Below are 13,387 nucleotides of genomic sequence, written 5' to 3'. Positions count from 1 at the left end.
CATAAAATAAAAACTAATTAATAGCCTACAATCGTCTATTTGACAACTGATATATTTAACATTAAATCATAGGGGAGAAACTGTCAATACACCCTGGTTTAGTGAACTTTTTTCCTGAAAAAAAAAAAACAGTTTCCACTGTTATTCGACATGCTTTAGTGTAAATATTAAAGATTATTTATGAAAATATTTGTTTTGTATGTGAAGTGTTTTACCTGCAGCAAGTGGGCTATATAATCAATAGTCGTTGATCTCTGAGCTTCGACAGAGAGTGATTTGGATTGAGGAGTGATTAACCACACATGGAAATGGTAATGGTTTGCTATGTATATACTTAAGGAAGTAATTACATCAACAAAGTCTCTGCAATTACGGCAGATTTATTTTTCCCGCTGTACACATCTAAACCGACAAGAATGTAATCATGCGCCGAGTTCTTATCACACGTGATTGAAAAAGCGTTCATGCTGAAAAACTTTTCACGGCGCTGCCACCGTTTACTGCCAAAACAACGAGGCGTCGAAAAACCAATGATGATTGTAATGATGAAAAACAAGGTTAAAGGTTTGTCAGAGCGGTGTCTGTGTGCATGAGCTTCGACCAGAGAACGTTTTCATTATAAAATAGCCTGATGCCAAACTTTTATGCATGTTCTGCTTCTGTCAGCTTTTGTGTCCTTGAGACGGTGTCCGCTGTTAAGACAACGTGTCTAATTGTGTTTCCAGGGTTCTGAGGAAATGAATATGTTCCTGCAAAAAGATAACGCAAACCTTTGCAATACCTTCACATATATGAAACCAGATGATCCTCTAGGGCTGATCATTAAATGACCGTTGCTCTTTTTTTCTGCTTTTACATTGTTGCTCCTTCTTTTCATCTTTTCATCATCTCTGTGCATCATCTCTCCTGCTATATTTAGCCAGTAGACTGAGGCCTTGGCGCCAGACCGTTTAAGACCTGTCAAAGTCCCTCATATTTCCCCTTGTCACATGTATACCCAGCGCCTGCACCAGCTAGCAGCCCCCTCTCTTCTCTTCCTCCCTTCCGTCCAGCTCTCTCTCCTCCATTCTTACTACCCATCTAAACACCCTGGATACATTTTCCCATGTCTCCTCTTTTTCATTAGGACAGTGTATTTGATATGCTCGCGCTTATTTTGCCAAATCCTACAATTTACTTTTCGTATAGGCTAGCCCATTTTATATCACCCAACTGAGTCAGCCGAACCTCCACTGCACATCGACATAATGTACCTGATGGATGAGAAACAACAATTTCACAGACAGCTCTGGTGCTCTGCTTCTTCTCTTCCACTCTCCTTCTGCCTAAAAGTAAATAGGCAACAGTATACCCCACAAAAGGACATTCCGAAACTATACCGTACCATGTTGCGTTTACCATCCTATTAGTGAAAACAGTCTTTTTTCCCCGAGGTGATGCTATGCTAAATCTTAGCCCTACCCTAATAATCACACAAACCTGTTGATAGGAGATTTAAAACCAAACTTGAACTATATGAATGAGAATCACTGTAGATGTCCCCACAAGTTGTGAGAATATTTTTCTAGATAACCTATAGATCATACCTTTTTTAAACAGTTGAATTCACAATTATTAGCTAATACAAAAAAAAAAAAAAAAATACAAAAAAAATATGGCTTTAAATATTTATATAGGCCTAATGTAGGCTATAACTTTTACCAGACAGATGACACGTTTAAGAGCGAATATTGGCGCAGTTAGTCATATAGAAATATAATAATGGTGATTAAGACAAGACATTAGTTTCTGTAAGGATGCTAACAGGTTCGGATAAACCTGGTGTCAGGCATAAAAAGCAAGATTTGAGGTCATGATATGCACCGGTCTCTGTGATCAACAATCAGCAATAGCTGCAAAACAATCAATATATAATTATTTAGGTAGCCTATAGCTAGAGCTTATGCTCTTGGTGGGAATAGTAAATCTTTCATCTAATGTTTTGGTAAATATACAGTAGTAGTCCAGTATCAGGAAATAGTTTAAAATTCTCCTCATAAAATTTTGATAATTGCGAACACGCTCGAAATGACTAAATCTGCTTCTAAATTACGCTTAAATCGATTTGGGCGTATCTCGACTGCAGATTACTTGAAGTGACACCTTTTTCAGGTAACAGGTGGGGGCGCTCTAATGACCTCAGGGAACCGGTGTACCTGCTTCTGCAGCCCGTACTGAGCCGTGTAGTGTCATCATCCGAGACGAAAACAAGCATTAAAATGTGGTCTAGTTTGGAAACTATGGTATTTTCTCTTCATTTAACAACTTTTTCCCCCCAAGTATAAATTTAACACACTGAACGCCTGGCTCGGTTTGGTTATTTTATACTAAATCGTGTAGCCTATGACACATTTTTAATTGTTTAGCCATTTCGCAAACATTAGTAGCCTACATCCAGAGACCCTGAAAATAATAACAGGCTCTGTATTATGCTTTTGTAGTAAAAGCAATAACCTTTAATTCGATACAGGCATATATTGAATAGGCTATACTTATTAATTACATTAGCCATGAAGCATATCAGGCTTCGTGAACAGCAATGTTACATCTCTAAATGTCATACTGTAATAGTAAGTAAAATCAGTGACACATGTGTTTCCTTTATGATCACACAAACACACACACTGGACTTTCTCGGTCCCCTGAGCTCTTGTCTTGTGTGATGCTGAACCCATCATTTCCCCTTCAGCGATCAAGCCTCGTGTTCCGTCTAAATGCAACAAGTGTTTTACCCTTTTGTGAATTTTGACTTGTAGAGTTATTTGTGGTTGATAAAAAATGCATTACCTTCTAAATTGATGTGGCACACTGACCAGGGTGATCTAAACTCTTTTCATCATGTTTGACATCTTTGATTCCGTTCAACTAACTTTTAATAACAAATTCTGTCTTTTTACTCGATGTTTCAACTGAAAAGTGAAATGCTGATTTGAACTTTGGCACACACACACAAAAAAATGCATTAAACTATTTTAGTTTATTTAGTTTTTACATTGAGCACACAGTTCCATACAGTAGTTTTAATAATCGGCTATGTTTTATTATTATTATTATTAAAACACGAGGGAAATAAAATTAGACTTATCATTCGTTAAATTTTCATCTATTTTCCTTTAGTGGCACGTGCAGTTATCCTGTTATTTTAATACAGCAGTGAGAATACTATAGATTGGTCGCTCTTTATTGCACTTTTTAATGTCACGCACATCTAAGGAATTATCGTTGTTCTTTAATCGGTTCAGCCGACCTTTACTTTACTCATTGGTGATTATATCAAGTCACAATAAGCAAAAAACTTTTTTACTCTCAAATGGACACTTGTAAATTAGGCTAGTTATGCATTTTAAGTCATTTTATTACCTCCAATCAGAAATGTCTCGAGCAGTGTAAACATAGCCTAGTTTCAATATTATTTGCATGCACTTAATGTTTTTCCGACTTTATATTTAATGTTGTTAAATATACTTTACACTTTCCCTAAAATACTAAATAATGTTTTTCTTCAGATTGCACATGAAAGTTTCGAATAGGAAAGTTAACTTGTCATTGTATTAGGACAGTAAATGAGGGATGGGGGGGGGGGGGGGGGGGGGGGGGGGGGGGGGGGGTAATAGTAATATAAAACAACCACCCTTTCACAATCAATCCGGCGCTATTCAGTGAGAATGACTTGAAGATAAAGATTGTTCTAACTGTATCTGTTAGCAAACAGCATTCAGACGCCCATGTTTCGATTAGGACTTGATGAGATGCGCGTCCAGGTGTGGGGATCCTGAAGATAACTTGATCTAATCGAGGCTATTCAGCAGCTAATTGAAAAAAAAGTGTGTGTGTGTGTGTGTCACACATTAATGTCAACACTGACCCTTTTAAATCCCCCAGGAGCTGTCAGTCATTATTCAGTTTACTGTCTCTCAAACAGTTGAAGAGATGAGTGCTTTATAGGCTACACGTCTCGTCTGATTGACAAATAACATATTACAACACGAAGCGATTACAAAAGTGGGCTACGGCTTACGGGAAGGCAACAGACAACTTCCAATCAACATGTTTTAAAGTATTTATTTTGTATACATATGTAAGTCGTAAATGGGCCCATATAGCATACAGCAAATAACTGATATGGAAAACACTTTAGCTCCCTCGTTAGACTCAAAAACCGCGCAAATAGATTGTCATGAGTTTGTTATTCCACGAAATGCCGCCTTTTTCATTTTAAAAAATGGATTTGTAATGTGAATTTATTAAAGAACATTCTATGGTAATGGGTGGTCTAAAACATTTTAGTATATGCTGGGATATGGATAGTAAAAAGTAACAGGGTTGACAGTTTAATGTAAAACTTGTGTTTTTAAGGTCATAGCACTAACAAGGTATTTGAGATTTATAAATGAATTTCTATATTTTCAATACAAATTTGTAGTAACAGGGTTGACTATTTAAGATTTTCCCCTACTAATAAAAGAAAAGAAAAAAGGAGACACTTACCTGAATGGTGTTTTTAAATTAGAATATTAACAAGGTTGATGTCTTTTTAATTCAGCAGGTCCACTCAAATTTAAAAACATTCATAATGAGAATAAAATCATCAAAATAGCTTGTACAAAATATTAGCTTTTATTTCCATATTTTTTTTTCAGTCAAACTGTGTTTTTCTGTAAGGATAAGTTGGAAAAACAAGACTGGTGGTAGGCCAAACGATATCTTCATGAAGATAGAAGATGAAAAACAAGTTTGATGTTAAGAAAAATGCCTACAAGAAAACAGTTAAAGTATACAGTAAAATACTTTATTCTAAGGTGGTTGATACTTCATTGTTTTCTCTACTTTTATCCCCTTAAAGACATCTAGAGGAGCAGTCACATTAGTTCAAATAGTTAAGAGATGAACGACCTCCGAGCAGCCGTTCCAGAAAACAGCCTGTTTCTGAATGGAGACCGTTCCCATTGGGATACATGGAGTGTGGGGGAGTGTTTTGGAACAAACAGCCACAAAATCTTACATGAATTGCCAACCAGCCTTGACAGATTGACGCTGGTAGATTGTGTATCAGTGCCACAGCGACTAAACGGCAGACTGTTCATAGATTAATGCTTCTTCAACTAAATGTACTAATTTGCACAGCAGCCTCCTGACCCTGCAGAGAGGAGGAAACCTCTGACACACCTCACTGAAATGCCTGCTATCTTCTGTTGGTATTTATAGGCTGTCGCTCCAGTGATAAGGTGGCACTGGCGGTCTGGAGGGAGACAGAAAGAAAGGAGGACTGACCTTCTCAGATGGAGAGTGTGAGCTCTGCCACCGTCCTCCACACCATCTAGTTGACCGCTTCACATCGCCTTCAAGACACTCTGTGTTTCTGTTTAAGGGTGGTTGTGTGTGTAAGGTGAGAGTGTTGAGAAGACACCTGAAGATGCTGGTGAGGATTAAGAGTTCAGTAGTAATAGTGGAAAAAATTACCTCTTGCTTCCTTGCATGCAATATATCTCTGCTTGTCTGACTCCGCACAATAAAGATCACTGTGATGACACAACAATGGCTTTGTTAGTGGTTTTGTCTGTCCACTGGGCATCAGGTTAAGTTGTATAATAAAACAATTGTGTTATTAAAGAAAATTACATCTGTTATTATATATTGTTACCCATAAGAGCACATTTATAACGTTGATATATTCCTGATGAATTTTTACAACACACAGCTGGTGCTGGAAAATGCAACTAAATGCAAATAAACCTTTCATTATAATAAATTCATTATAACACGCATGCAATTAAAGCAACGGCGGAGGAAATCTCAGCCCGTGTCCTGAAGCCGGCGGACTTGATTCATGATGATAAAAAACAGTTCCCTAAACAAAAGCAGTGATTGAGATTTGTAGCCTCGAGCCCAGATTTGTATCTCGTCATTTAAATGCATTTATTGTTTTTGTATAACAAATATATCCAGGAGAAAGCAAGGTAAGTTAACAAGGGAAAAGAACTGTGAAAGTCAAAATGCATAAACTGTATTAAGCAAACACACAAATGTTTAGAAGACTTGTTCAATTCACTTGCATAAATTCCTATTTCAAGATAACATACGCAAGAATTATTACGAAAAATATTGTAGTCCATACAAAGCATGTGCACTGCATTCAGATTGAAAGTCATGCCAACTTGAATGCCGTTATGAATTATGCTGAATAACCCCCATCATGTTTCAACATGCACAGAGCTGTCAGCCAACGCCAGCTCTTTAAGCTTTCTGACAAGCTGATGATTAGGACCGTTTATTCACAGTTCTTATATCAGTTTAATTGGTAATTATCAATAGTTGTGTGTGTGTAAAATGTTACATCCAGTCAAGCAACTTAAAAGACATTCTTCAAACAGAGCAATTTAAAATAGTTAAATAAACAAGCTAATACAAAATGATATATTGATGATAATGATGATAATAATGGAACTTCTTTTTAAAAATGTGGGTAGTGTCTAAATCACCTGAGCTGAATGAAACTCGCTGTGGATCCTCGATAAATATCAGCCTCGCACACATCCTATAAAGCCAATCAAACGCTGAAGCATTAGCAAACAAACTTCCCTTTTGAAAGAATCAATACATTTCACATTTACCCATAAATTGAAAGTTATTCTGAATCAACTGAATCCACTGAATTTATAAAGCCAAGAAGAAGTCCAAGAAACGGACTTTGGTTAAAAACAATCAAATCAAATATACAGAAAAAAATTTGCGGAATAACAAACACTATAATGTAACGCAAGAATACATTGTAAACATAACCAATTTGAATTACCTATAAAATTAAAATAAATTCAAATGTTAACTACAGTACGTCTACTAAAACATATTATTTGTCTAATGATAGCATGTGTTGATCAAAAAAAAAAAAAAATCAGCATAACGTTTTATAAACTCAAATCTAAACTCAACTACTGAGAGGTAATTAGGACACCTATCTTATGAACACACTCTATCACAAGGTAAGTTTCTTTTGATAATGATATTGGTAATATGACACGTCTTTGAGAAAAGTGGCAACAAACCTTTCTAAGGTACATCTGACCCATCAAGGTTAATATATACGTGCACTCAGTCTCAGATCGAGGCTGCATTGAAATTAATCTACAACGGAAGTGAATGACAAAGGACGTTAACTCCGGGCCTCGTTGAACAGGGTTTTTCTGCATGCCAAGTTTGATTAAAGGAAAATCCACGTTTCAAAGAATAGAGAAAAGATATAGCTGAGCAGGATGGTGTGAAAACACACTGAGGGAGGGAAAGAGAGAAAGAGAGAGAGAGAGAGAGAGAGAGAGAGAGAGTGAGAGTGTGGCTTCTCTCATGGGGTGATGTGTTGTGGTTGTACTGTCAAGATTGTCCAAAGGCGACAGAGAGGTTTCCTTGGGCGGGACGGCTGGTTTTAGGGGAATGCCGTGGGGTAGAGGCTGAGGGGCTGGCTTTCATTGGTGGGGAGAGGGGATCGGTAGCCCTCGAAGTTCCGGGGAATGCTGCCACTGGTGGAGCCAGAACTATTGCTGAGAGTCTCGATGCTTCCCTCCCTCTGCAGCTCTGCTGCATTCAAAACACACAGAGAGAGAGAGAGAGAGAGAGAGATGAAGAAAATAACAACATAAACATGACTCACGCTGTTTTGCAGGAACATTGCAGTGCTTGGTGACAGGAAAGATTTGAAGTGATTCACTGTATTACTGTAAAAGGTGTGTTAATCTTAAGAGCGTCATTTTAGTATAATTTAGTTAAATAAATACACAGATACCACAAGTTACTTGTAGTTGTTCAGTTCTATTAAATATAAATGAAGTGTTTGCAATGCAGGGAGGAACATGGTGGTTCATAACTGTCTGAACTTCAGTAATGAGAGGAACGATGCTTAAGCAGATTTCAAATCTCAGATTTCAGAACAATGACGGGACTGTGTAAGAATCTTGGGAAAATGATCATTATATATTAAAGAAAAAAAGAAAAACATGTTGTCGTTAAGTTAAAGCGGATAATGAGATAAGAACAAACAGGCGAAATTGTATATACGTTTTTTACAAAAATATTAAGCAGCACAACTGCATTCAACATTGATAATAAAAATAAATGTTTCTTGAGCAGCAAATCAGCCAATTAGAATGATTTATATTTATATATTATAATTAGAAGGAACACGTGACACTAAAGACTGGAGTAATGATGCTGAAAATTAAGCTTTGCAATTACAGGAATAAATTACATTTTAACATATATTAAAAAGGAAAACACTTCTTATAAATTATAATAATATTTCACAATATTACTGTTTTACTGTATTTTTGATCTATTAAAAATATGTAGCCTTGGTGAGCATAAGAGACTTCTTTTAAAAAATGTAAAAAAATATATATTTTAGGGCAATAAATACTCTCAAAGATAATGTCTTCCCCTGAAGAAGTAACCATAGCAACAGGTCACTCAGGTACCCGAGTACTTTCATTAGAATCCTCATTGGATTGAATATTGTCATTATGACTTGATTTTAAAAAGTACATATTACAAATATATCTAAAAAAATACACTTTGCATTTGTTTAAATTATCTTTAATATCGGTTAATGCATAGTTAATGGTGCAGCTAACAGATTGCGGCCTGAAAAAACCTCCATAAAAGTCACTGTAATTTGCACACAACTCAAAACAAACTGCTAGAAAAAAAAAAGAGAGAGCGAGAGAGAGAGAGAGAGAGAGATACAATACTATCAATAATAAAACCATGTATTATAATACACTTTAATAGATGGCGAAAGTGTGTGACCAAATGGGAAAAAAAGCAATAAATAAATAAACTGAATCAAAAACAAAAAAGGAAATTTGTAAATAGAAAAATATATATATATATAAATAACAAACAGAGCAATTCCAAGAGGGTCATCACACCATCAGTGCTAGGGTCCTAAATATTTGTGGATATAAAGGACAAAGACTGTGTTTTGGCACCGTGTGGAGAGTGTTATTCTCAGCATGATTTGTACTGTATATGTTGCGGATGTTACATGTTGTTAAACTTTGTCTATCGTATACAGTCACCGACAGCAGGGACTCATAACCGCTGAGATATATGCAGTGTTTTGAACATACATCAGAGGCAGAATGGCCGTGTCCATAATTTTTCAGTTTTTATCTGGTGTATACAGAACATCTCAAACACACACACTGTACGGTGCTAAAATGATAGCAGGGACTGGGTGGCCACATTCCCCCTGATGATTTGCGCTCGTGGGGGCGGAGAGGAGCTGTTTGTTTGCTTTGGTGCACATACCCCTGAGACAGGTGCTCGTAAATCCTGTTCTACAGGCTCAAAGCTAAAGAAGTGTGCCAGGGAAGACACGGTGACTCTGCTTTTCCTCGTGTGCCCAGCAGATAGCACAGGCACACAGTGTGGCAGAGCCCAAACCCGCTCGCATCATGTGGGCATACGCAACACCCGGAGTAAATAAACACCGGTTAAATGATGCCACGCAGCGCTGTACTAATTACAGACAGGGCGCAGATGGTCAGGGCCCACACCTGCACCGGAGAAATGTACTGTTGTGGACCGCAGGCGGTGTGTGTTTGTTTGTGAATCTGCATGTAAGGCAGAGAGCCAGCGGTGATAAGTTTCCGCTGGAAACTGTGCTCTTGGCCTTAGTGCAGTGTAAATAATGACGTCACACACTAGGGGTGAGGAGCATGACCAGAATCTTGTATCATGGTACGAGTAACTTGGCAATTTTCTTGTTTTCACTGGAACTATTATATATATATATATATATATATTTTCATAAAATGCAGGAATAAAATAATTTTTTTATAATTCAGTAAATTTAAGTATTTAATTTACAGTAAAATCCAGTAAATTAAATACTTTAATAGTATAATTATATAGAGTACTAATAATTTGTATTTAATTTACAGTAAAATCCAATAAATTGAATTCTTTAATTGTATAATTAGATAAAATACCATAATTTATATTAAAAAACACCCATATACACGTATATATATACACACTTCAATAATATAATTACATGAAGTACTATTATAGTAAAATACAATACATTTCATTTAATTAATTATAGGATAATATGACATACCATTAATTTGTAAAGCATTTAATTTATAGTAATATGCAGTACTAAAATATTTTGACAAAATAAATGGTAGCTCATGAAATTATATAATTATTTTTCTTTTTTTAATTTAGATTTTATTTGATGGACGGAAATGAAGAAAATATAGGAATATTTGTCTTATTAAGTCTATATAAAATTATGAAAAATAAATTATAATAGATAAATACAAGCAGTAGTACAAAAACAGCTATACATGCATACGTTATGAATTGGTTAAGTCACAAGTTGTAAAACATACACATATAATTCATTATCTCTACCAGCAGCCTTCTCTTTTATATTAAACACTTATAAAATCGAACTCCTAAAACTCTTTCCTTGACTATATGGACATTACACGTACTGTGAAATTCTGTCTGTTTCTATTCCCTCTCTCTGCATCACTGCAGGCATGTCTGATCGTTGTGGGGCCCCTGCGGCTGCACCACCAGTGCCTGGTCCCCAGAAACCAGGCTCCAATATGATCAAACAGGCAGTAAACACCAGTCCAGCGTGGCACAGACATTTCTAGATCCTAGAACGCTGTTTGCTGTGGGTAACCAGCGCATGCTTACACATTAGACTCACTCAGGGCAGAACACAACTCGGTGACGGAGAACATGCGGCTTGAGCGCAGCTCATTGAGGAGGAGTCAGCTGATCATTAGATGGAAACCAAACAGGATCAAAGCACAAAAAGAGCCCTTCATTAGACTGCTGTGCCAGTGTAAATGCCAATGAGAGAGTGGACCCAATTTGTGCCCCCATTATAAGGGGGAGAGAGAGAGAGGGGAAGGGGGGGGTAAATGGGACAGAGGGTGTAACTTACTCTGATGTACACCCTTTAAGAGTTCAGGTTCTTGTTTGCACTTCAATCGTAGCGTGGACGCAGCTGCAGTTGATTAGCAGTCTCTTGTCATTCTTCTCTCCAGGTCATGTTTCTGTGCCTGACATGATAAATGCATGTGTAGGGGTGAGTGGAGCAGGGGCGGATCTACCGGGGTGCCAACTGCCACCCTAAGAAAAACTATTGCCACAGTGCCACTCCAGATTTATCCCAGTATAAAATATTAATGTAACCAGTGTTTTCTGTACCATATTGTAGCAGCTGCACTTTAAATGTGATGACATAAAAAGATCTGCTGCATGGATGCTCGCGCTCTGTATAGCCAACTTCATTAACAGGTGACTCATATGAACGGGTTCATCAAAAACACACAGCACAACCAGTGTAGACCAGTTCAATTGTTTTTCCATTTATTCGGGAATCAGAAAATTAGCGAAATTAAATCCCGTCATGATAGTCATCATAGATATATTTGCCATCCCACTTAATACAATTAAACCAATAACAAGATTCCAATCACAGAAACTAATAGCAGAGTTAGGTAAGAATCAAATCTTAACTAGAAAGACAAACCTTTCTTGAAATTTAAAATAATTACATAGATATTCAGAAAGTTGGGTGTTCTGGGTTGTTGCTCAAGTGTTGCTAGGCGGTTTCTAAGTGGTTTCTTGTGGATCAGATATTTCATGTGTTCTAGCTCAAGCACACCTGGTGCAACTAATGAAGCCCTTGATTAGTTGCATCAGGTGTGCTTGAAACAACAGCTGTTTTGCATATTTGTGCTGTTGAGGGATTGTATTCAGGGGGCTAAATCAATGATACTGCAGAAGTCATTAAAAGTTGCATCTTCAGTTGAATTTGGGGAAACCACTTGAAACATTTGTTGCGTTGAGCTATTTCAGTTACTTTTGTTTGATTTGTTCATTGCAAACAGCTGAAAGTATGTAAATGCTGCCAATAAACCTGATTCGCAATGGGGGTTGAATAATTTAAATTACAACTGTATATTAATTATTATATGTAGGTTATTAGGGTGTTCGGGGTGACCTTCTGTAATGCCCACATACAGACATCTGTTAAGAAGCATGAGAAGTCTTAAGTGTCAGTGATTTTGTTGATCTTAAACTTGAAGCACTAAAACTTGTGATTTTTATGTCTTCCAAGTAGACTGCATAATATTTATAAACTCTTGTTGAGATGATAGACCTACTCTAACGAGCTCATTTAGAATGTGTTGAAGTGTTTTATAGACAGTGTCTTGGTGCCCTGGATATTGATATTTTGTTATTAGGGGTTCAAGTGCCAAAGGTGAATTGGACCCCTAATGAATTTATGATGCTAACTGCAAATTCTAAACTATCAGCCATTTCAACTGAAAGACGAAGGCTGTGATATTAATGTTGTCCACAAGAGGAAGCCACAGGATAGGGAATCTTTTTAGCCTAATGTTTTTCTATCAGTTTCCAACCATTTGAATGGAAATAAATGCATCTATCTAGTTCATTTGTATAACTATGACATACTGTAAGTATAGTTTTATATAATTAGTGTATATAGAAATATGTGGAATACTTACAGATCATTAAATATTTATTTAACTTTTGACTAAATTTAAACAAAAATAAAACTGAAATAATTCTATTTGGGCCCAAGGAAAACGGTGTGCTTGATGTTGACCGTGTTTCTCTTGCCCCATATGAAACTCAATGCGCTAGAAATCTGGGCTTTCCGTTTGATCACAACCTAAAATTTGATAAACAGATAAGTTCTGTTGTAAAATATATTTTTTTTTATCTTCATCTTCACCAACTCTCTAAAGTGAAACCTTTTTTAACCCAGAGTAACTTCCAAACAGTGATTCATGCTTTCGTAACAACTCATCCAGACTATTGTAATTCACTTTATATTGGTGTCTCTCAGTCTTCCCTCTCCCGTCTACAGCTAGACTCCTCACTGGGACCTGCAAGTATGAGTAAATCGCCCCTATTTTATCCACACTGCACTGGCTACCTGTCAAATTTAGAATTGATTTTAAAATTGTATTATTTGTTTATAAAGCCCGCAACAAATTGGCCCCTCAGTACCTGACCGATCTACTCTGTCCGTACACGCCTTCTAGAACTCTGAGATCTAGTGATCACTGTCTACTCATTGTGCCTAGATCTAGACTTAAAAAACGAGGCGATCGCGCTTTTGCGACTACAGGCCCAAAACTTTGGAACAGTCTACCTCTCTACATTAGATTAGCTCCCTCTGTTTCCACCATAGACTGTAAAAAAATATGGACGTAGTGTCCATGATGTCACCCGTAGGTTTCTGAAGACTTTTTGAAGCCTAAAGTGGGCGTAGCCGACCGTCGCCATCTTGGCAGCG

General features: G+C 36.9%; 1 protein-coding gene across 4 annotated transcripts in view; it reads right to left on the bottom strand.

The window, feature by feature from the left end:
- Nucleotides 1-5,941: 5,941 nt before the first annotated feature.
- Nucleotides 5,942-13,387, bottom strand: part of bcas3 (BCAS3 microtubule associated cell migration factor) — a 230,017-nt gene continuing 222,571 nt past the window's right edge. For 2 of the 4 annotated variants that reach the window (XM_084126193.1, XM_084126192.1), the window contains exon 24: nt 5,942-7,608. In XM_084126193.1, coding sequence (XP_083982319.1) covers nt 7,457-7,608 — 152 coding nt within the window. In that variant the 3' untranslated portion in view covers nt 5,942-7,456. The remainder of the gene's footprint in view (nt 7,609-13,387) is intronic. The other 2 variants (XM_084126195.1, XM_084126194.1) reach the window with 1 other exon arrangement.

Source organism: Abramis brama, assembly GCF_963993115.1.
Source record: "Abramis brama genome assembly, chromosome: 10".
Classification (NCBI taxonomy): domain Eukaryota; kingdom Metazoa; phylum Chordata; class Actinopteri; order Cypriniformes; family Leuciscidae; genus Abramis; species Abramis brama.
Note: the sequence above shows the minus strand (reverse complement) of the source record. Positions and strands in the feature narration are given on the sequence as shown.